Source organism: Cannabis sativa, chromosome X (genome assembly GCF_029168945.1).
Source record: "Cannabis sativa cultivar Pink pepper isolate KNU-18-1 chromosome X, ASM2916894v1, whole genome shotgun sequence".
NCBI lineage: Eukaryota > Viridiplantae > Streptophyta > Magnoliopsida > Rosales > Cannabaceae > Cannabis > Cannabis sativa.
In genome coordinates this window covers 2,018,270-2,044,554 of record NC_083610.1, presented here as the reverse complement: position 1 = coordinate 2,044,554, position 26,285 = coordinate 2,018,270, and the positions used below count along the sequence as shown (strand labels likewise).

The following is a 26,285-nucleotide window of genomic DNA, read 5'->3' as shown; positions in this document are numbered from 1 at the left end:
AAATTTAATTTAATTTTTTAAAAGATAATATTTTTATTAATGGGAGCTATAACCTCCACATTAATACAAGTGGGTGAGCATGTAGTATATACAAATAGAAAATTATCACAATTATTTATATAAAAAAGTAAAATATTTATTAAAAATTAACTATTAATGTCACTGTTTTTTTTAAATTAATTTTTTTTGGGATTAATTAAAGACTTGATATTGCTGAATTTCTATATTTATATAATTTATCAAATAATTAAAATTTATCTTAAAGATAAGTATATTTTATGTACCAAGAAAAAAAAATGTTTTTCATGCAAGTTTTAGTCGATGCCTAAATAAATATACATTTTTATAAAGGTAAATACCATTAATTTGGATACTGTGTGTTTTTAAGAGTTACTAATTGCATTACTTATATTATTGTAAACGAATTTCTTTTTGTTTAATAATAATAAGTATTTTTCTTAAAAAAAAAAATTACATTACTTAATACTTATCTTGTTAAATCACAATTTAAATCTGTATTTTTCAGAATGGTACAAAATTTAAACTATAAAATCAATTTTTGTGATTTTTTTAATATTATAGTCAACTTGGAGTCAATTTCTAACACGAATATATATAAAAAATATAATCAATCTTATCATAATACTTACTGATCAGATTATTATTAAATTTTAATTTAATAAAAATTAAGCTCATAATTTATTTTGTATAATTTTAAAAAATATAAAATATAAACTATTATTTAACAAAATAGAAAATCAAATATAATAGCATTTATCATTTTTTTAAAATACATAATTATAGTACTTAAGTTTTGCTTGCTTTTTTTTTAAAAAAAAAAAATTGCTTGTTGTTCTTTTTTTTTTTTTTTAACACAATATGTTTGCTTGTTGTTCAAGTTATGTATATACATACAAATATAAAAAAATAAATTAAATTTGTATTATTCTTTATGTTTTATATGACTAAATTCCAAAGCAAATTCATGATTAACTGGCAACCACTTACAACACAAGGTTTTATTCTTGATAAGTTTCTCCATACACAAAAGTGGGAAATAGACCCTTTCATTTCAATATCTTCTTATATATAAATATTTATTTAAAGATAACATAGAATAATATGATTATTATGTATATATATATATATATAAATCATAAAACACGTCCATCCAACCAACCAAATAGATTGATATGTGAACGGTTGACAATTATAATATTATTAATAGACATATATTAATTCAATGCTGTTCAATTTTTGGACCATGCTGAAAAAAAGAAAAAGATTGATGAGTTCATTATAGGTTCTTATCATGCTTAATATTACTTAATTATGGTTTAATTCATGATTATTAAGCCACTAACCTCCAAAAACTACTGCAATGGAAGCTACTTAATTATATATATTTTTTGAAAAAAATAAAATATTAAGACATTATTTATTAATTATACATAAACTGCATTGATATTTATGCTTTACTATTTTTATTGGGGATGATTGGACAAAAATATATATAATATATATATCATATAATACTTAAATAGAGAATGTTAAACATAATAATATGGTAAAGTATATTTCATATATATATACTACAAAAAATAGTTACTTTTAGTGATAGCTGTTTAGTTATAATATAAATTTTTTATGACTAAATGTGACTTTTAATTAGTCACAACAAAATATTACTTGTGACTAAAATATAAAATTTAGTTACAAATTGTCACTAATTTAGTTCTAGTCCCAACAAGTATTGTGACTAAACAACAAATTGTAATCTTTGTGATTAATGCCTTTAGCCACGGATCTTTTAGCTACAACATAAGAATGATGTTTTATAATTAATCACAAATTTTATTGTGACTAAAAGTAACATTTTCTATAGTGATATTTTGATATATTTTAATTCATTAACATATTTCTTCTAGAAAATATTAATATTAACTTGACTAAATTATTTGAGGCTTATATATATATATGGTGATAAACATATGTTTAATTAATATTAGACTAACTTTTTTAAAATTGTATTTAATTAATTTAGTGATGAAAATTAGAACTTATATATTAATTAGATGATAAGGATTGATCTTGAGTGAGATGATGTTGAGTTCATCTATATATGTTACTTGTATAAGTAAATCAAGTTATATTTGGCAATGTAATGTACGTAATGAACTAAGCTATAGCTACTATACATACCATTTACATGATTCATAAGCCTAAATTCGTATATAATATTTATATATATATATATATGATATTTCAATCATTTCTACATTACCACATGCATGAAGGCTATGTATAATTTATGACAGGTTATATATATATATATATATATATATATATATATATGTTTATCTATACGAACTCAAGCAGTACATTACATGGGGACAGAAAATGTTTGTAGGGAGCTAATTAAAGTGTGAAAAAATTATTTTACGGGGGCCAAAAATAAATTTTTAATAAAATACAAAAAAAATACAAAATTATAACTAAAAAATTGGAAGGAAAAAAATTATTTTGTTCCCTCAACTCAAGTGATGCACCTTTCCCAATGGTGATAGGATGAATGGGTCCTTGCGGAGACTCACTATTAAAAGAGCAAAAATTATCATTCTAAATGAATAATAGGGCGGGAAAGAGTATTAATTTTATTCTCGAATGTTAGTTAAATAGGACAGGGATCATAGGGTCATGATGATAACACTCATTCTTTGGAGTATTGTTAGGTTATGGGTCCTCTTCGAGACATGACAAATCTCCAAAATACACTTTTCGAGTTAGTGCCAAACTTCAAAATAGAAGAAAATTTTATTATCTTCTTTTTATCTCTAACAATAGCTACACAATTACATATTTATAGTCTTTCACACTCTTTACCAATTACAAATAACAAATACTTTATTTATTTTTTAATAGTGTTTTATTCATATTATTTATGTAATTTTCAGCATTTTTAATTATAATAATAATTAGTGATTTTTTTTTTAATAATTTATATATATATATATTTATTTAATTTTGTTGATGATTGATTTTTGAGCCTTTTATGTTTAGATCTTGGAGCCGCCTATTGTGATTGACCCTAGGCTTGGGTCTAGATCGGGCCCAACCCAACAAATTTTTTTAACTAATCTTAATTAACACTTTTTTAGCTTTACCTTTTAGTTTTACTTCTAATAATCATTTTTGTAATGGAAGATTGCTAGTAATAATCTTAGGCTGTTTGATAAGGAGGGAAAGTAGGATGGATGGAGAATTTTGAAAAGATGAGGAATAGGATGATGGAGAGGATAGTTACTCTTCTTCGTGTTGTTTGATATTAAAAATAAAATTGGAATTATGGTAAGTAAAATAAATATTAAAATTACTATTTTATCATTTTTAATATAATAATATATTTTAATTTGAAAGGAGTAAAAGTTATTTTATGTAGCCTTTTTGTCTATTTCGTCAATTCTCCTATTTCTGGAGGGATGTGTATTTGAAGGGAAAGAGTTTTTCTCCATCAAAGAAAATTCATCAATTTTCTCTATCCCTCTCCTTCTCCCCTCCTCTCCCATCTACTAAATATAGTGTAAGTCGAGGAAATTACATTGTATACCCACTTTACTACTTTATCTATTTTAATTTTTACCTTTATTATACCCACTTTTATACATGATGTCCCTATATACTTCTTAGGTCAATATAAATTATGTGCTAGACTTAACTAGAGGGTGAGAGTATATTAGACAACTCACTCACACAAGTAGGTATATTTCAATGAAATATAATATAAGAGTATTTTTTATTAATAGATACAAAAAAGAAATATTCATCAACTTATCCCGTGCTAATTTAGTTTGCTCTTACCTAAAACAAGTAAAGCCATATTAATAAAAAGGGTTATTTCAGAAATAGAAAAAAATAACAAAAACATTACAAAAATACGGTTGTACTAAATTTTAAATAATTTTACAGTGTTTTAGATTTTATTTAAAGAAAATATGTTCTTTTAATATTTTCATGTTATTTTTACATTATATTATTGTTATTTTGTTGATAAATTTTTGTTATTCGTACATTATTTTTATGTTATTTGGATACTATTTTTATGTATTTTCTTGTTATTCTTATAGAATATTGTAAATAATATAAATTATATATTTAAAGGTAAAAGTGAAAATTTTTAATAAAAATAGTACTATCTAAATTTTCCTTAATAAGAAGAAGATAAAAATTGTCAAAGGCCCAAACTTTGGAGAAGAATTGACTAAAGTTAAAAAAAATGGTAACTAGTTACTGTTTTTCAATATAGAAGTGCATACTTTTTTTGAACGCTTGGGAGTTTCTCTAACAGCTCAAAACTCATCAAAATCATCCAATTGAATTAATACCATAAATACTCATTTTATGATTGGTAACATCCAAAGATTTTATGATAGTCATTTATTTTCATATGGGAGTGAGAACTACAGTCACCATTTGTTCACTTGTGACACATGAAGTTAAAATCACTTGTTGTGATTAGAACCTTGTGAGAATATGCTTATCCTTAAATACTAAGTTGAGCATATGAGACTTGATAAATCCTTAAGAGTATTTTTAGAATTTCTCTTAGGTGACATTTGATTGGGAGGAATAAAAACACAAGAATATGAATAGAATGGAATAAAATTTAAAATGCATAAAAATTGATAAAAAAAACTACTAAATTTTCTCTCATCATGAATAATTGGAATGTTTTTTCTTTCTATTTCAATCAAAATAGAATAGTCATTCCACCAAAATAGTAGAAATGTCTTCAATACTTTAATATAAAACCAAACAAAGGAATTGAATGAAAATTGTTTCTTTTCCATTCCATTCTATTCAATTTCATTACCTCCAACCAAACGCCACCTAAATATAGGAATAGGAATAGAAATAGAAATAAAATAAAATTTAAAATGTATAAAAAAAATTGATAAAAAAAATTATTAAATTTTTTCTTATTATGCATTGGAATGATCTTTCTTTATATTTCAAAATGAAATAGTCATTCCACTAAGTACAAAGGTCACTCCATTAGAATGACATTCATATACTCTAACATGCAACCAAATAAAGGAATAGAATGAAAATTGTTTTTTTTTTCATTCTATTCCATTTTATTATCTCTAACCAAACGCCGCCTAAATATTTATGTGAGGGAGGAAATAACTTTTCGGACAAAATTTATTGACCTTCTTTAAGCTTTTGAGAGATCTTCTTCTCTTCTTTGTACTCATATATTGTATTATTATTGTAAAGAGTTATAATCTCTTCTTATTCTTTCCATGTAATCTTGTTCTTATACTTTTTATGTATTTAGTTGTAATTCTCATATTCCATCAAAATGTAATTAATGAGAAAATTTCCTACCAGTTCTTCACCCATTCTATTAGTTTTTTTTGCTAATTTTAAAATATTGAAAGAAAAAAAAAACATTTCAAAAAAAAAAAAAAAAAAAGAAAACTCTAGATACCAGAATTTTAATTCTAGCTCCTAGGGGTGTTCATTGGATCACATCCAATGGATTTGGACCCATCCGATCCAATCCAATTATTAATTAGATATTGGATTTTTCTATCCGATCCAATCCAATTGAATTGAGTCATCCGATTCGATCCGATCCAATGGATGTATTAGATTGGATCGGTTCCATCCATTAGATGCTTTAACAGGTTTTTTATTAGATTGGATTGGATCCATCCAATGAATCCCATGGATGAATCCAATCCATTTTAGCCACTATTTAGGCTAATTTCATTAAAAACATATATATATGATAAAACATAATTTAAAACCTAATAATCTAACATAGATAATAAAATAATATATAAAATATTAAATAAAATAATTAAATATATAAAATTATAAATATTAAATATGATTGGATGGACATTGGATGATATTGGAGTGGATCGAATCGGTCATCCATTGGATCGGATGTCTCATCCAACATCCGATTCGATCCAATTGGATTTTTAAAATTTGCATCCAATCCGATCTAATTATAATTGGATATCCAATTCTATTAGATCGGTTGGGATTGGATCGATCGGTTGGAATAATTGAATTGGATGACTTTCTGCACACTCATACTAGCTCCTAAAAATTCCCTAAAAATTGAAAAGAATAAAGATTTCTTAATTTTTTCATAAATAACAAAGAGGGGCCCAAAAGTCCTTTTATATATATATATATATATATAGCATGTATTCACACACTAACACATTGACCAACAACCACAACTTTAATCATTAATTAATCTTTTAATTAATTGTTGATTTTCTTTTCTTTTTCCAATATTCATTATATTAATCTGTTTTTCCTCCTTAAATTATTTACATGATCACCATTTAAACATTAATAAATTAATATATTGATACATAACAGAATCAATCAATCAATAATTGAAAATCCAAATAATAAATAAATAAAATTACTAACAACAAGAGAATTAGCATTAATAATCATCAACAAGTATTATTATTATTATTGCTATTATTGTTCTTGTGATTAGGTGAGGAAGATGAAGCTGTTGAGGATGAAACTTCATAGCTACAAATAGGGCAAGATTTCTTGATTTGAAGCCACTTTGTTATGCAATCTAAATGATAAGGATGTTCACATGGAAGCTCAACCAAATTATTATTATCATCTTCATCTTCATGATCATATTCAATTTGGCAAATCACACACTTATCAATATCATTACCATTTTCTTTCTTCTTCATCACCATTTGGTTACTATTACTAATTGTAATAGGTTTCAAACATGAAGAAATTTCATTAGGAGAGAGACCTCTTTGCTCAACTCCAATGAACTCTCCCAAAGCTATCAATTCTTCATATGTCAACACATCTACATCCAAATCATCATCGTCGTCCTCATATTCTTCCATGTTTTCATCTTCTTCTTCTTCGTCATCCAGAAACCCTAGCTCAACTTCGAATCCGCTGGAATCAAAGAAAAACTCGTAGTCTTCTTGATTGTACTCATAATTTGAGTCTGCTTCGCTTTCAGTGGTGGAGGCCTCGGGCTCTGTGGAAGATCGTTCTTGCTCTTGCAAAGACATGGCTAAGACGAAATTTGGATCGTCTGATGATTGACTTGGCTCTTTGGTAGCTTGATCATGGTTGTCATCCATTATTGATGAAGATTTTGATATTTTTAGAGAGAGAGAAGAAGAAGAAGAAGAAGAAGATAAGAAGGATGAGAGAGAGAGAGGATTAGAGAAAAGGGTTATAGAGAGAATATAGCTAGGGTTTTTTTAGTGTTTGTTTGGAGTGAAAGCAACCTTCATATGGATAGTAATGGAGAAAAGGGAAAGAAAATTCTCAAGTCTTATCTAAAGTTAGACTTGTAGAAAAGTCTTATATGAAGAATTATTATATATAACACTTTTTTTTATATATTGGTGGCTTTGTGGAGAAGGTAAACTTTGACTGAAGGCAAAGGAGGTGTCATGTAAAGGGTTACAACGTTATTCCAATTTTCAAACTTTGAAATTAAGATTTCTACGTTGGCCTTTTTGATTATTTATTAATTTTATTAATTTATATTTAGTAGTGCTTAATTACTTGCACCATATTTTAGGTAACCAAACACGGATTGGTCAACAAAATTCCAAGTGTTTCGTACGTGTTCATACTTCTACGTGGGGCCCAAATGATATATATGATTATTCACTACAAAAAAAAATTTTAATTTTAGTCACAACAAAATTTGCGGCTAAAGATAAAAAAGTTGTAGCTAATTATAAATTATCATTATTGTGTTGTGACTAAAAAATCTGTAGCTAAAAGTATTAATCACAAAAATTACAATTTATTGTGACTAAATGTATTTTTAGTCACAATTTTATTGTGACTAAAACTAAATTAGTGACAACTTGTAACTAAATATTATATTTTAGTCATAAGTAACTTTTTGTTGTGATTAAAAGTCACATTTAATTACAAAAAAATTATGTTGTAACTAAAAGTTGTCACTAAAAGTTGTCACTAAAAGTTAGGGATTGTTATTAGATATTATAAGCTTTACGATTACTTAGTAATATTTTTTAAAAGTTTTTTTTATTAATATATGAGATTTGATATTTAATTATACCAATAGTACTGATGAAAATACTTACAACTAGAACTTCTATATATATATATATAGTTTTTTGATTGATTGATAGAAACTTAATCAAATATTTTAAATAAAAATATAATTATATACAGTAGAACCTCTATTTAAGAATACTCTATTCAAGAATAACCTCTAATTTGTTATAAAAAAATCAAGTCCCAATTTGGGCCAGTTATAAATAAGAATAACCTCTAAATTGTAATTAGTTATACATTTTCTAAGTCCTGTATTAATAAAGTATACCTCTATATAAGAATAATTACATCTTAATAAAATATATACATGTATTTTGTAAATTTATTTATGCAAAATTAATAATTTTATTTTAAATTATTATACATGTATGAAATTATATTTATTCTAAAATATTTCTATTATGATATAGTATTAATGATTATTTATTGTTATTATTGTTACATTGATATTTTTTTAGTTTTTTAATTTTTTTTTTCTAGTATAACTCTATTTAGTTGTAATAACTAAAAATATTTTGAAATTATTACAATCTACGTTATATGTATATATTCATTTAATTATCATTAGAAAACTCGATGTGGAAATAAGTTGATTGCTTGGAATATATTATTTTGTTAGGTTAAGAGAATTGTGATATTTTTATAAATTAAACTTTAATAATTACTTTGGGCTTTGGTTATAGTCCATTTCAAGCATAATACGGATTAAAAACTTATCATTATGGGAATAGCTTAAGCTAAGTAATAATTAAATAATAAATAGAAATGTTAGTGTGGCACCAAAGGTTATGAGAATTTGGTGGTGAAAATAGAATAGCGGAATATTTCATAAATGATTATGGAACAATATTTAATTGAGTTCTAGTACACTATTAATTAGTTAGGCATACATGTAAGTGACACTTAAATATGGATTAAGTTACATAAACCTATATATAATTAGAAATGTAAACATAATATATAGGTGATAGTATGTGATCATGGTATATTATGATATACATAACAGCGTAGTAATAGTATATGGTATCAAGCTACCACGTAAATATATGCCTTGAGAAATGTATGGGATTAGTTGGACTTATTCCAACCAATAGTTAGACACGTGGAGCATACATTAAAATTTCAAATTTAAAGGCTTGGATTGCAGAAAATAGGAGGGAATATTATTGTTGAGCTAATATATAGCAATAGTTACGTGACATGGATGTATATCCGAGATAGTGGTGGAAGGTGATTTAAAATCTAAAGATTTATGCTAAGAGTATATACACGTGGGAAGCATGTATGAGGTGATTAATTACTTCTTCTTCCCATTATTTTGTTGATTGATAATGTAGAATTATGTAGTTAAATAATAAAGAGAGTAAACAAATAGATAGTGATATGTATATATATGTATATACTTGAACGTGGGCATGAAATGATTGAAGGTGCAAACTTTAAATTTAAAAATTTGTTAGCAATAGTTGTGATTTGACCGAGTATAGAGCTATAGGTGGGTTACTCAATTTTACAAAAAAAAAAAAACAAACATAATTACATTTAAAATATGACGTAGGTAGTGGGTGTAGAGGCTTATAAATAGGGAATCCCACTCTTCACATTTTTTTTCATTCACTCGTAAGCCAAAGAAACATCCCTCCCCATAGTCTCTTGCCCAAAACTTAGCCACACTTTCAAGTATTTTTCTTGCTTCATCTTCTTTGACCATACACTACCTTAGCCCTAATATTACTATCACCACTACCACCATTATTCCACTTTTCATTTAATCATCACATAAGTTTTCTAAACACTTTCCACAAGCTCCCAAAATTACCGAAGCTCACACACTCTCTATTCTTAAATAATTATGTTTTCTTTCTAGGACTCTCTCTATCCTGGCTATTATAATCTCCATACAATCATTATCCACACTACCTCACACAAATACACACACTACTATTATTTACTCATATCATCCACAAGCCACGGTTCCACCATACATCACTATAGTTTCTACAAATTACCATCATCTTATTTTCCATTTCAAGATCATCTCATGTTATAGGTAAGTTCAAACTCTATTGAGATTATAGCCTATTTTGTTGATTATTTGAGCAAACTCTAATTGCTTTGTTGTCTTACCCATGGTCAAATCACTAGGTGTGTCTTACACTAGGCTTGGGCTTAATAATTCTTCATAGTCACGAATAGGATTCTCCTTTGAAGCTACGGTATTTCATAAGACAATTATTATTTCTCAAGGATCACTCTCATTGCAATCAAGGCTAGGACTCCACATTCGAGGTAAGGAAATTAAGTAGAAAAACATAAGTTTTCTGTATGTAATAACATTCATAGGAAGAGCGGGAATAGTAAAAGAGAAGTTAACTAAGGTCTTCTGCCTGACTCTTTATTGTTTGTTATTTAATGTACTGTATAATATATATTTAAATAATATGTTTATAAGATTCATGTTATTTATGTATGTTTACAGTATTAGAGCATGGCCATTGCTAAAGGTATATACTTAAATAATATGTTTATAAGATTCATGTTATTTAAGTATGTATGTAAATAGTGTGTTTATAAGATTCACATTATTTAAACTAGTTATGTTCCTTGGATAATGGACGGTATAATGGATTTGCATTATTTAAACAGTGATATGTTTATGGTATGATTATGATATGATTATGATATAGTTATGATATGATTATTATGTAGTTATGATATGGTTCTGATATGATTATGACTTAATAGGATTTATGATATGCTATTTAAATAATGTATAGTAGTTAAACATTATTTAAATTAGATTTATTGTAGATTATGTGACATGGTTTGACTAAGAAGATAATGGTTAAATACTTGACTGTTGGGTCTATATGGTAGATAGGGGGCCATCTAAAAGAGGTACGATTTTTACTGAACCCAGCCCTCCGCCATTTAGTCTAATAGTTCGAGTTTATTTGCCAAAGTCGAACTCCGCCATAACCATTATTATGTGACTTAGCTTAGAAACTAGTGATTAGTTAATAGTGATAAGATTAAGCTTATATGTATTGCTATTTGTCTAAATATGTGCATCCAAGTTTTAGTTATATTTTTTTTCTTTCTTTTATTTTATGTGACTACGTGACAAGCATTTCCTTACTGAGTTTAGTAGCTCACCCTTATCAAACTTACCATGTGCAGATTAAGGTTCTAAAACTTAGAAAAGCTTCGTGGCAAGTGAGACCTTGGAGGCTTGTGTGTGTACTCGCTGAGGACCATATAACTGAGGGTGGTCTAGGGCACGCTCCATTTATTTTATTTAGTGTTATTAAATTAATGTCGCAGTTATTTTTATTTATTAATTATTATGTCTTTTAAGTCCAAACTGAGCTCAAATATGAAATATTTTATGTTTATAAATAAAAGCGACATTATAGATTTTCCGCATTTTAACGCTTGTAACTAAATTAGTAATTTATGAAAAGTACGGCGTTGTATGCGCTTTGGTATCAGAGCCACAGTTATATTGGTCCCGAACGTTCTCACGAGTTACACATATCGGCTAAAAAGGTTCCACTCGCTACCAAGTAAGTATCATTTTTGCATGATTCTATTTTATGTGCATTTTAGTAATTTCAAAAGTTCTTTTTATTTTCAGAACCCTAGAACCAACTAAGCACCAACATCATGAGACCAGAGCAAGTAGAGCACATTGTTAGGCATATTAAGGCCTTAAAGAGAGTCCCCAAGACCCCACCCATGCTGGAAGAAAACAAGGTCTTTGATAGAATTAATAGAATACATGACGGTATGGATAAGATAATAGATCGTTGGAATTGTTTATTGAAGTCACATGAGAAGTACATAGCCTTGATGCACGCTCTCAACATGCCACAAGTCCAACATAGTCTAAGAGCAAATTGGGAACATCTAGGGTATGTCGGGGTAGATGAGGCCGAAAGATATGACCTACTCATGATCAACTTAGTGGATCAATATCAAATTACCGACACCATTTATCACCCTGATGGCTCTAAAGAAGAAATATATCATCGACCCAATAATGCTGTTAGGTCTGAATTCCTTCAAAAGTTACCAATTTCATCAAACTTGGTGTACTTAGAACTCGACTATGTAGATTTGACAGAGGATATGTTAGAGGAAGGGTCAGACATAGAAGAGTAGAAAAGTCAAGTTGCATTTTATTCTATGTGTTTATTTTTTTTTTATGTAATAAGGAGTGTTATGGCTCCACTTTAGTTAGGGGTTTTAGTGTAACTCCTTTAGCTTGTTATCTTTTGGAATTTCTAAATAAATAAAGAGGTTTTATTTTATTTATAAAGATTTATATAAATATATATCTACTTATATTAAGTCTTACAGAATAGTTAAAGAAATTTTTTTTTACAGATATAGGAGATATGTCTCTTAGAATTAAGGCGTCAAACGATACAGTACTTGCAGAAATAAAAAATATTCTGTCACTTAAGATCGAAAATATCCGCCACGAAGAGGATAAGATTCTTAGAGCTCTGCGAGAGGTCATTGCAATTAATGAAGAAATTAAAAGAGTAGTAGAGGTGAGGGGAGCCTTAATCAAATCACGAGAAAAGTTTCTAGTGCTATGGCTGTCGTTTTGTCACATGTCCCCGAACTTCTTTACTATATCGATGAAGTCTGGCACCGTGTCTCAAATCTTGGCGACGCAATTAGATACGCAGCATTCATATGTGAGCTGACACTTGACTTCCACAACTTCGTTTTCGAAAAGACTTATATTGTGGAAACAAACGGCATGGAGGAAGAACGCGTCAAGAACATACGATATAAGCTAAGTGACGACAGTGTGGAGGACATAACAGAATCTGTGAACGTAACAACTGAACGAGATTTGGAAGAATCAGAAATGCCAGAATATTTTGAAGTGACAGCAGAAATGTTGGAACTTGAACTAAAAAGCCCACCTCAAATAGAAGCAGAGAAAATAGTAGAAATAATAGAGATTCCCTCAGATGAAGAATCCAAAGATGAGGAAATGCCGGAAGGTCCCAATGAGCCAGATTATTCCCCAATACCGAAGAGCAAGGACTTAGATCTACCCGCAACAACCAACATCCATGAACTAGAAGATGACATACCTGACTATCATTTTGAAGTAGAAATTGATGAGTCAGACTCTGAATCCGAGGATGTGCCAGCACCAATTCCAGCAGATGTGGAAATGGAAATAAACTTCGAGGAACACCCAGAAGAGGACCTACAAGAAGACCCTGAAGGAATCTGAAGCCGAGTCATGCGTGGAGGACGAATAATAGTCTCTTTCAACTTGTCAAATTTTATTCAAAGAAGATATTTTCGTTCCTATTCCAATAATCTAGTGACTATGTAACTAGAGATTTAGTACGCTTTTAAGTAAATAAAGATTTATTTTCCTTCAATCAAATTCTTCTTTTATGACCAAAATAACTCCCTACAAAATTAACAAGGAAGACGGTTTGCCTCTACTTAGGAATCTACTTTTTAAAGCAATGTTAATTCTTAAATCGGGAAGAAATACTCAAACTAGACACCGAGAGCAAGAAGTACCAAAGAGTGTGACATCTGAAGTAGTACTCAAACACCGGGGGACTAGAAATTTGGTCTTAAAATTATTCAATACCCAGGGGATGGTGTGAGTGTTCAAAAATTAGGTGGAGGAATTCGTTGTTGATGATGTTTTCCATACTCCAATATGTGAGAGGATGTTAAGGATACTTAAATACGACCCCAAACTGAGTTTAGAAGACTTGACTGAACTGGAGGATTAGGAGATCAAAGCTACTGGTTCAAAGAGCTGGCTTTCGGAAAAATGCTTAATTCTTAATACAGAACTTGTGGTTGATCCTACAAGCGTGATAGTCTTCAAGAGCTATCAGCGCACAAAGACCAAAGAAAGACTGAAAGCTTCCTTGGCCTAATATGTAGTAGCCTACCCATTGACGAACCTCAAGGGGAGTATGAAACAAAGGATATGGCCAGAATTTGTAACCAAGAAAGCATTTTCTTAGTGTTGCTACTCGAAGACAAGGAGAAAACGTACTGCAACGGAAATTTAAGGTCGAGAGAATGACGGAAGCACAACCTACACCATACTAGATGCATCCCGAGTTAGATGTAAAATAGTACAATGATTAGGTAAAGGATGGATGGGTATTCAGAAAGTGGCAATTGGATTTGTGATTTGACGTCCTACATGTCAGCACATAAGAGCGGAATATTAAAGAACTAAGGAAAACAATATGATCCTTGTATTCCTAAAGAAGGTGAACTCGATCTGAGTTTTAGTATATTTTGAAGTGTTAGGTCAAATACAAACCTTTAGTGAACCAGATGAAGTCCTGTAAACTAGCAGAAGCATCATCCAGGAAGTAGCCAAAGTGACGTACTTGTGTATAAGAGCCATCATTCTGTGGGTATAAGGACCTAATGGAGGCTTGAAGCAAGGATGTTACAAATAGTGTACAGCCTAGTAAGTTAGAGTAAATGCTTATAGTTGATAAAATTCTCTTATGAAGATAGTTGGTTGGCCACAATACGTATGGCACCCTATGAGATGTTTATGAGTGCTAAATTTACTTGGAGTGAGGTACAACCTATCAGTGAGTAAGAAGTATCAAGAATGGTAGACAAGGTACGACAGAGTATGCATGATGCTCTAACGGATGGAGAATAATGAGGATGTAACAATGATAAGAGGTGACCTTATGTTCTTAAAGTTCACTTCAAAATAGAAATATTATGCAGGGTACGTAAAGCTTGAGATATTTAGGCCCACCTGCTATAGCAAATATGTATAACAGAATTTCACATTTTCATAAGGAGAAGGTAGGTATCCAATCCCACACACATGCTTATGTATGAGAATTTATAACCACAATAGGACAAGAGTTATATGACACGCTAGTATGCGTGGTAGAAAGGGGAACTAAAGTATAAGAGTAAACCCCTAGATATGGTCCTGTAGAGTGACAATTCTAATAGAGTAATGTGAGAGTTGGGAAAGGATATGAAGAAATGATACCCCAACTATATGTAGGTAGAAGTAAATTTCGAGGACGAAATTCCTTTAAGGAGGGTAGATTGTAATAACCAAAAATATTTTGATATTATTACAATCTACGTTATATGTATATATTCATTTAATTATCATTAGAAAACTCGATGTGGAAATAAGTTGATTGCTTGGAATATGTTATTTTGTTAGGTTAAGAGAATTGTGATATTTTTATAAATTAAACTTTAATAGTTACTTTGGGCTTTGGTTATAGTCCATTTCAAGCATGATACGAATTAGAAACTTATCATTATGGGAATAGCTTAAGCTAAGTAATAATTAAATAATAAATAGAAATATTAATGTGGCACCAAAGGTTATGAGAATTTGGTGGTGAAAATAGAATAGCGATATATTTCATAAATGATTATGGAACAATATTTAATTGAGTTCTAGTACACTATTAATTAGTTAGGCATACATGTAAGTGACACTTAAATATGGATTAAGTTACATAAACCTATATATAATATGATCTAGAAATGTAAACATAATATATAGGTGATAGTATGTGTTCATGGTATATTATGATATACATAACAGCGTAGTAATAGTATATGGTATCAAGCTACCACGTCAATATATGCCTTGAGAAATGTATGGGATTAGTTGGACTTATTCCAACCAATAGTTAGACACATGGAGCATACATCAAAATTTCAAAATTTAAAAGCTTGGATTGCAGAAAATAGGAGGGAATATTATTGTTGAGCTAATATATAGCAATAGTTACGTGACATGGATGTATATCCGAGATAGTGGTGGAAGGTGATTCAAAATCTAAAGATTTATGCTAAGAGTATATACACGTGGGAAGCATGTATGAGGTGATTAATTACTTCTTCTTCCCATTATTTTGTTGATTGATAATGTAGAATTATGTAGTTAAATAATAAAGAGAGTAAACAAATAGATAGTGATATGTATATATATGTATATACTTGAACGTGGGCATGAAATGATTGAAGGTGCAAACTTTAAATTTAAAAATTTGTTAGCAATAGTTGTGATTTGACCGAGTATAGAGCTATAGGTGGGTTACTCAATTTTACAAAAAAAAAAAAACAAACATAATTACATTTAAAATATGACGTAGGTAGTGGGTGTAGAGGCTTATAAATAGGGAATCTCAATCTTTACATTTTTTTCATTCACTCGTAAGCCAAAGAAACATCTCTCCCCATAGTCTCTTGCCCACAACTTAGCCACACTTTCAAGTATTTTTCTTGCTTCATCTTCTTTGACCATACACTACCTTAGCCCTAATACTACTATCACCACTACCACCATTATTCCACTTTTCATTTAATCATCACATAAGTTTTCTAAACACTTTCCACAAGCTCCCAAAATTACTGAAGCTCACACACTCTCTATTCTTAAATAATTATGTTTTCTTTCTAGGACTCTCTCTATCCTGGCTATTATAATCTCCATACAATCATTATCCACACTACCCCACACAAATACACACACTACTATTATTTACTCATATCATCCACAAGCCACGGTTCCACCATACATCACTATAGTTTCTACAAATTACCATCATCTTATTTTCCATTTCAAGATCATCTCATGTTATAGGTAAGTTCAAACTCTATTGAGATTATAGCCTATTTTGTTGATTATTTGAGCAAACTCTAATTGCTTTGTTGTCTTACCCATGATCGAATCACTAGGTGTGTCTTACACTAGGCTTGGGCTTAAGAATTCTTCATAATCATGAATAGGATTCTCCTTTGAAGTTACGGTATTTCATAAGACAATTATTATTTCTCAAGGATCACTCTCATTGCAATCAAGGCTAGGACTCCACATTCGAGGTAAGGAAATTAAGTAGAAAAACATAAGTTTTCTGTATGTAATAACATTCGAAGGAAGAGTGGGAATAGTAAAAGAGAAGTTAACTAAGGTTTTCTGCTGACTCTTTATTGTTTGTTATTTAATGTACTGTATAATATATATTTAAATAATATGTTTATAAGATTCATGTTATTTATGTATGTTTACAGTATTAGAGCATGGCCATTGCTAAAGGTATATACTTAAATAATATGTTTATAAGATTCATGTTATTTAAGTATGTATGTAAATAGTGTGTTTATAAGATTCACATTATTTAAACTAGTTATGTTCCTTGGATAATGGACGGTATAATGGATTTGCATTATTTAAACAGTGATATGTTTATGGTATGATTATGATATGATTATGATATAGTTATGATATGATTATTATGTAGTTATGATATGGTTCTGATATGATTATGACTTAATAGGATTTATGATATGCTATTTAAATAATGTATAGTAGTTAAACATTATTTAAATTAGATTTATTGTAGATTATGTGACATGGTTTGACTAAGAAGATAATGGTTAAATACTTCGATCAGTCTATATGGTAGATAGTGGCCATCTAAGAAGGTACGATTTTACTGAACCCAGCCCTCCGCCATTTAGTCTAATAGTTCGAGTTTATTTGCCAAAGTCGAACTCCGCCATAACCATTATTATGTGACTTAGCTTAGAAACTAGTGATTAGTTAATAGTGATAAGATTAAGCTTATATGTATTGCTATTTGTCTAAATATGTGCATCCAAGTTTTAGTTATATTTTTTTTCTTTCTTTTATTTTATGTGACTACGTGACAAGCATTTCCTTACTGAGTTTAGTAGCTCACCCTTATCAAACTTACCATGTGCAGATTAAGGTTCTAAAACTTAGAAAGCCGGTGGCAAGTGAGACCTTGGAGGCTTGTGTGTGTACTCGCTGAGGACCATATAACTGAGGGTGGTCTAGGGCACGCTCCATTTATTTTATTTAGTGTTATTAAATTAATGTCGCAGTTATTTTTATTTATTAATTATTATGTCTTTTAAGTCCAAACTGAGCTCAAATATGAAATATTTTATGTTTATAAATAAAAGCGACATTATAGATTTTCCGCATTTTAACGCTTGTAACTAAATTAGTAATTTATGAAAAGTACGGGCGTTACATTAGTTATAACCTCCCAATTAGAATATAATTTACTTGGTCCCAAGTGTATTCTTGGATAGAGGTTCTACTGTATATGACAAACAAATCATTTTCTTTATATTAACCCTACTTTTGTTTTACTAAAAAATTCCATGGTTACACACTTAATGATTTCTTATCAAGGGAATATAACATAAGGGTCTTTGTTGTGTCTTCTATATATATCTTAAAATATACGTAAAAAAGACATTTGGTATAAAGAAAATAAATGAAAGAGAAGAAAAAATTGAAATGTACATATACATGACTACAAAAAAAAATTAACTTTTAGTAATAATTTTTTAGTCACAACAAAAAATTATTTGTAATTAAAATATTGTATTTAGATCCAATTTGTCACTAATTTATAAGTTTTAGTCACAACAAGTATTGTGACTAAATATATATTTAGTCATTAAAAATTGTAATTTTTGTGATTAATACTTTAATTTTTTTACGAATTTTTTAATCTTAATATAAAAAAATAATAATTTATAATTAATTATATAACTTTAGAATTTTAGTCACAAATATGATTGTGACTAATAAGTAAAAAAATTTGTGGTGATATTTCCATTCTAATTGCTTATAAGATATTTGGAAAGAAGAAAATTATTTTGTTGTAAAATTTCTATATTAAGATAAAATTTATTGTGTAAGAGGTTTTATTTTCTTCTTTTATTTGATTACTTAATTATATAAAATATCTCACTAATTTTATTCCTAATTATTTTTGTGGAAAAAGTTTAGTGGATCCCATACAATATATTTAATTAGGGAATTATATATCCTATATACTATTTTTTTTTTAATTTTTTTTTCAAATTTACGGTTTGGGTTTCTAAAGTGGTTGCAGCGTTAGTTGCAATAGGAGTTTCTATACGATTTTTTGTTGCGATTTAGGTTGCAGCGCTAGTTGCAATAGGGGTTTCTATATTGAATTTCGTAAAAATGCAGAAAAAAAAAAAAAAGTTTAGAAGTGTAAAAATAAAAAAGACCCTATTTAATTATCTCTTTCTGATTTCTCTTCCAAGTTCAAAACGCGAACAAATTCTTCTAAAATTTCTTCTTTCTTCTCTTTTTTTTTTATCTCAAAACTAAACATAAGGTAGATAAATACTATTGTTTTTGTGTGTTTATAAATGAAGGTTAATTTCAAAGTCAATGGATAAATAGAGTTTGGGTTGTTTTAAGTTTATAAAAAGAGTAAATACTATTTTAGATTCTGTGTTTTGTAAAAGTTTTTAATTAGACTCTCTGTTTTATTAAATGACAAAATTTAGACCCTATATTTTCTAAAATGTTAAAAATAGGACTCTGAGCTCAATTTTTAACAATTTTATTTTTTAATATAACCAACTTTAAGATAAGTTCTAACACGAAAATATACAAAAAATGTAACCAATTTTGTCACAACATCTCTAGATCAGATTAATATAAATTTTTACTTTTTTTAAAAAAAAAAAAAAAATCAATTTAGGGTTCTATTTGTACAATTTTGAAAAATACAGGATCTATTTTGTCATTTAATAAAACAGATGGTCTAATTGATAATGTTTTTGTAAAACACGGGATTCAAAATGGTACTTACTCTTATAACAATATATAAATATTTGTTATATATATAGAATAAATTGTTATAAGTTATAAGGACATCTTAAGGCGTCTAAACCCTAATTAGAACACAACATCATTATTGGATGCAAATTCTAGTAGTAGAACTTGTAGAGATTTGGCCTTAGACTAAGGCAGGCTAGGCCTGCGCCTAGAGGCGACATAATTAAAGAATATATACTTTTAAAATATACATATATATATTTTTAATAATTTTTGAAAATATTATCTATTCTTATAATAAGGACTTAAAAATTAATCAATCACTATAAAAAATAGCTATTTTTAGTGATAATATAATTTTTTTGTGACTAAATGTAACTTTTAGTCACAATAAAAAAATACTTGTAACTAAAATATGGTATTTAGATGCAAGTTGTTACTAATTTAATTTTAATCACAAGTATTATGACTAAAAACATATTTAGCCACAACAAATTATAATTATTGTGACTAACACATTTAGCTACGGAAATAAATTGATAATTAACAAATGTTGAATTCGATTGTAAGAACTTAGTTGATAATTATAATGATCTTTCCACTCTATCTAATGTAATTAAAGACATAAATTACTCTTTATGCTCCTAAGTAAGTTAATATTTTAGCATGTAGAGTGGATAGGAAGGTTTTAGGGTTGGATAGAGAGATGGTATGACATGGTTTTAGGCCAAGTTTCTAAGTTGTAATAATTTAGTTTGTACTACTTATTTAATGGAAATTACAACTTTGTCGAAAATAAAAAAAATATATATATACATATATATATTTTTCTTAAGGCTTAATTCAACTCAAGGCCCACCTTGAACTAGTATATTAATTATTGAGATAATTACATAAGACACTATTTTTTGTAAAAGAATTACATTCTTACGTTTAATTTTTTTTTATATATATTTTTATGGTTTTTTCATTGAAACAACAACAAAAAATAATATTACATTAAAGTAACATGAAAGTAATATCAAAACAACAACAAAAATTAGCATACAGATAACAAAAAATCAACAATAAATCAACAAGAGTACAATATAAAAAGACCGTATTTTCTGTAAATAAAATAAAAAATATTATGAAAATATTTAAATTTCGTGAAAATCGCGCGTATTTTGTAATTTTTTTTTATTATTTTTGTGTATTTGTAAAATAATCTCTTAATTATTTTTGTTGTTTGTGAAGTATAAGTAGTGTTATCATAAATTTGAATACTTAGCCATTAATTCAATGCTACTATAGTCTTGCTATTATTTTGACTTATAGGTGATTTAGGTTTTCTTTTCTTCTTCTTTGAATTTCGTATTTTTCTTCTATTTTCGGGCATTTTTCTTGACACTATTTTTGACTTAACTAGAAGCTTTATCTTCTATTCTTTATAATATTACTTATTCTATATAAAATGTGTCTATATAACAGAATTTTTGGTTTATGAGAAATTATTGGATGACTTTTTTATTTTATTTTAATAAAAAATAATTTTATTCTAAGATATTTTATGATAAATATAAAAAATGTATTTTCAAATTTTGATATTTGCCGTTAATTAGTTTAGAGTTACATGCTATTTTTAAGAGTGTTGGCCTTTGGGTCTCATAATTTAAATATTATAATCTAACTACCCATGTATGATGCAAAAGGAATACGCAGGTTCATATATTCCACTTTTCTTTATTTCATTGAAAAAAAATAAACAAATAACAAAAAAGGCAAGGTTGTGTTTGGAAGAAATGAGATAATGAAGGTTCTGAACATCTTATAATCCTTAAGGTATAAATTTTGTTGCTTTATTTTTCTATATCTCTTTTTTAAAACTGAATAATGATTTATGTATATAATATATTAGACATAAACATCTACTTGTCTTTTCACCTCACAAAACTCTTCAAAGAACGATAAGTATTCCTGTATTTAATAATACTGACTGCTCTAACTTCATCAGTTTATAGTTCTAAATTATTCGAGCACTAAATTATTCCAAAACAAGTTAATTGTATCATGAATTTTAATTACTTTTGTCATTCTATAAAAAGTTAAAAGTTTTAATTGTATTTTTAGACATCCTTATAACAACACAAAATTGATAAGGTATTACATTTTATTATTTTTATTTGTGTCTAAAAGTGATAAGAAAGATAGATACATCTTTCCTATAATATAATTTCAGTTAAATAATGCTCATCTTATGTTATCATACACATGTTTTCAAATTGAGATTAACTTACTGAGTATGAATATATCAAGATTAGCTTATTATTTATTATTAATAACAATGTGAATATCATAGATTTATATATACATGGTATACTTATCAAGTCGTTCAAATAATAATTCAAAATTAGTTACCAAATTCTAAAATAAAAAAATCACTGAAACTTAAATAAAACTAATATTTACGTGACTCGACACTACCATATTCAATTTATCAACGAAAAAATAGACAACTCAATTATATGCGGACTCGACTAAAATAAAAAGTGTAAAATATAAAAATTACACTATTGTCTCTGTCGAAGCAAAGGAAGATTAAAATCTACCCATGAGTATCATTATTTTTCTTATCTATAATTTTTAGATAAATGTTATATTCAATTATCAACAATTTAGAGATTGATTTTTAATTTTCTTTTTTATCTTACACACAACAATTAAGTTGTGTTTCCTTAAGTATTTGAACATCAATTTTTAGCTTATTTTTGGATTAACTTAAGAACATATTTAAATTATCAAGCTTTCTTAAACACTAATATATTGTATTTGGTATTTTTTTTAATTATTAAAATTATAAATTATATTATTTAGATATACATAATAATAATTTCACCTAATAACTAATAATATATATTTTTTTTTTTAATTTTTAATTGTATCACTTTTAAATAAAGTAAAAAATACTTAGCATAAATTTTAGTATACGTGTCTCGCGCACGTAATTTATTGCTAGTATTTGCTTCACAATATAACGATACATATTTGTTCATGTAATTTGCTAAATATATTAATTATGGAGCTATTTATTTTATCAAAATTAATTTATATAAAACAAGGATTCACTTAAGTTATTTATTTTATTTTTTATTTATTAATTTATTATATAATATTAATTTATTGTAACTAAATATATTTTTAGTCACAATACTTGTTGTCAGGGGCGTAGCCAAGATGAAAAATTAGAAGGGCCAAATTATATTATAAATTTAAGTGATAAATATTTCAAAAATACTTTATTAAATTAAGAAATTTGCAGTAAAATTTCTTTAACATTTGTAGTTGTTATACATATGACTCTAATAAAAAAAGTGTTAACAAAAGTACTTTCTTTTATAATTTTTATTGCAGTCGTACTTTTAAATATCAACTAAGCTCCTTAAGTACCAACTCAAAATTACTTAATAACAGATTATTGGGTCATATATTAAATAAAAAAAAAAAACCTTTATATTTTTCTCTAAAAAAACTTTTATTTATCTAATTAAAAAAATTAATTTCATTTTTCTATTCAAATTTGTATATTTTTAATTAAAAAATAAGATAAATAATAGTTTTTAATATGTTATCCAATAACATATCAATATGTGTTTTTGAGTTGGCACTTAAGGGTACAACCGCAATCAAATTGTAAAATAAGATACTTTTGCTGCCATTTTTTAATTAGGATCATATGTGTAATAAAACTACAAATATTAAGGAAATTTTGCCGTAAATATCCCTTATTAAATTTATAGTTAAAATTAAAATACAAAACGTCTTTCTTGCATATCATAAAAGTCATCGAGTGAATTTTTATGAAATTTTTGGCAATTTCTCTTTTAATATACACTAACAAATAATTATTAAAAAATTATTTTATCTTGTTAGAGAGTGTAGTCTTCACTATGTTCATAATTGAAAAAAAATGACTTTGTGATAGCTATAAAAATTAAAAGAATAAGAATAAAAATTATCACTTTGTATACAATTGGAAAAATCTAAAGTGGCATATCTTGCAAAAACAAATTAATATTATTAAAGAAGATAATTGATATCTTAAAAGACAAAAAAGGAAGCAAATAGATTTTCATAAAAAGTAAATAAGTAAATAAGTAAAATTTAATCTATTGAACATATCATATTTATAATTTTAGATGTCATTATACTAATTATCAAAAGAAACCAATTACATGTAAAATATTCTAGGGGGGCATGGCCTCTTCATATGATAGCCTACGCCCGTCCCTGCTTATTGTGACTAAAACTAAATTATTGACAACTTGAGTTTAAATACTATATTTTAATTGCAAGTAATTTTTTATTGTAACTAAAAATCACATTAATCACAAAGACACTATATATGTTTTATAATGACTTTCTACCTAATTAAGTTGATATTGACATAATCTCTTATAATGACCATGTAACGTCCCCGCTTCAAGCCTCCATTGGGCCCTTACACCCACGGACTAATGGCTCTTATACACGAGTACGCCACTCTGGAAGCTTCCTGGATTGATGACTGACCCTACAGACCAACACAAGTGTTTCCAGCGTGCTTTGTCCTCACTCACACGCATCTTGGGAAAACTTCCCAGGAGGTCACCCATCCTTGAAATTGCTCCAAGCCAAGCACGCTTAACTGTGGAGTTCTTTCGAGGTGGGCTACCGAAAAACAAGATTCACCTTGTTGATATAGGTAGTACTAATCAATCCATTTAAGCCCTCTTCAACTGTGTAGTCCCATACCTACACAATCTCAGAATCATCCCACTTGACCTTCCCCAGGCGGTGTGGGATTGCACAGCTTACCCGGTGTTTCCCCTTACGAATCACGGGACTACTAACTGTCACAATCACCCCCCCTTACGGGGTCCGACGTCCTCGTCGACCACACTTCCGGCTGGGTCAAGGCTCTGATACCATTTGTAACGTCCCCGCTTCAAGCCTCCATTGGGCCCTTACACCCACGGACTAATGGCTCTTATACACGAGTACGCCACTCTGGCAGCTTCCTGGATTGATGACTGACCCTACAGACCAACACAAGTGTTTCCAGCGTGCTTTGTCCTCACTCACACGCATCCTGGGAAAACTTCCCAGGAGGTCACCCATCCTTGAAATTGCTCCAAGCCAAGCACGCTTAACTGTGGAGTTCTTTCGAGGTGGGCTACCGAAAAACAAGATGCACCTTGTTGATATAGGTAGTACTAATCAATCCATTTAAGCCCTCTTCAACTGTGTTGTCCCATACCTACACAATCTCAGAATTATCCCACTTGACCTTCCCAAGGCGGTGTGGGATTGCACAGCTTACCCGGTGTTTCCCCTTACGAATCACGAGACTACTGACTGTCACAGACCATTTTATTTATTATTCATAATTTTTTGAGATAATTACATAAAATATAATTTTTTTATAAAAAATTTATATTTTTATGTTTAAAGATTTTTCTTTAAGAAAATTGCATTACATACCTATTTTAACTTGATGCCTTTAATTTTTATCCTCTCTTTTAAAATCTTTAATGTTTACCTCTTTTTTCAATCATTCTACTAATATTACCCTTATCACTTCACGATAATTTTCATTCTTCTCTAATTAAAATTTTGCTCAAACTTTCCCATAAACCTACACATCCATCTACAAAGAACACAAATCTATTATGTTTGAAATTATGTCTTAATTATGTAAGTGTGTGAGGATAATTTGTGTACAATATTCATAAAAAGATGTATATTTGAATTAAATTTTATTTAGAGGTAAATTTGGTTAATGTATAAAAAATAGTATTCTTCATCTTCTTATATTTTTACGGCGCTATATAAAAACAACACGAAAACAACAAAAAGTTATACAAAAGTAACAGAAAAAATATCTAAATAATTTTTAAAAAAATTAATAATAATAATAATAACATACAAATAATAAAAAATTACCAACAAATTAACAAGAATACAACATAAAAATATGTCAAAAAATTGTATTTTCGATAAATGAAATTATAAAAATCATAAAAAAGTTTAAAATTTTGTAAAACTATATTTTTATAATTTTTTAATTATTTTTGTGTATCTGTAAAATAATACCTAATTTTTTTTTTTTTGAGGACTTATTTAACAAAATTTCCTTTGATAACAAGTTATTTAAGGGATAATTACACCACATATTGAAATTTCTAATTTTTTCACTTTTATACCGTGGAGCGAATTTTTTTTCAAAAATACTGTGTTAAGTTTTCACTGTTATTTTACAGTTGTTTTTTAGTTGTTCTACTATTGTTTTTGGTTGTTCTGTTTTGTGTTTCACTATTGTTTTATAAAAATACAGTATTTTTGAAAAAATTTCTGTGTGACAATATTTTTGTAAAAATTAACCAAAATTCCAATATTTTTGTAAGTTTTCTTATTTTAATCATTCAACTAACATCTTTAGTTATTGATTATTCTCTTATAAACATATCAACTCGATTCAAATGTTTTCAAAACT

General features: G+C 27.9%; 1 protein-coding gene and 1 long non-coding RNA gene across 2 annotated transcripts; one reads left to right on the top strand and one right to left on the bottom strand.

The window, feature by feature from the left end:
- Positions 1-6,422: 6,422 nt before the first annotated feature.
- On the bottom strand, positions 6,423-7,406 carry LOC115709811 (E3 ubiquitin ligase BIG BROTHER-related). Its single transcript, XM_030638040.2, has one exon. The coding sequence runs from the start codon at positions 7,158-7,160 to the stop codon at positions 6,486-6,488; it is 675 nt and encodes a 224-aa protein (XP_030493900.2). The 5' UTR covers positions 7,161-7,406; the 3' UTR covers positions 6,423-6,485.
- An 8,126-nt stretch (positions 7,407-15,532) lies between these two features.
- LOC115701145 (uncharacterized) lies at positions 15,533-18,193 on the top strand. Its single transcript, XR_009684842.1, has 3 exons — positions 15,533-16,780; positions 16,876-17,019; positions 17,904-18,193. It is a non-coding gene; the product is annotated as an uncharacterized LOC115701145 (long non-coding RNA).
- The last annotated feature ends 8,092 nt before the right edge of the window (positions 18,194-26,285 follow it).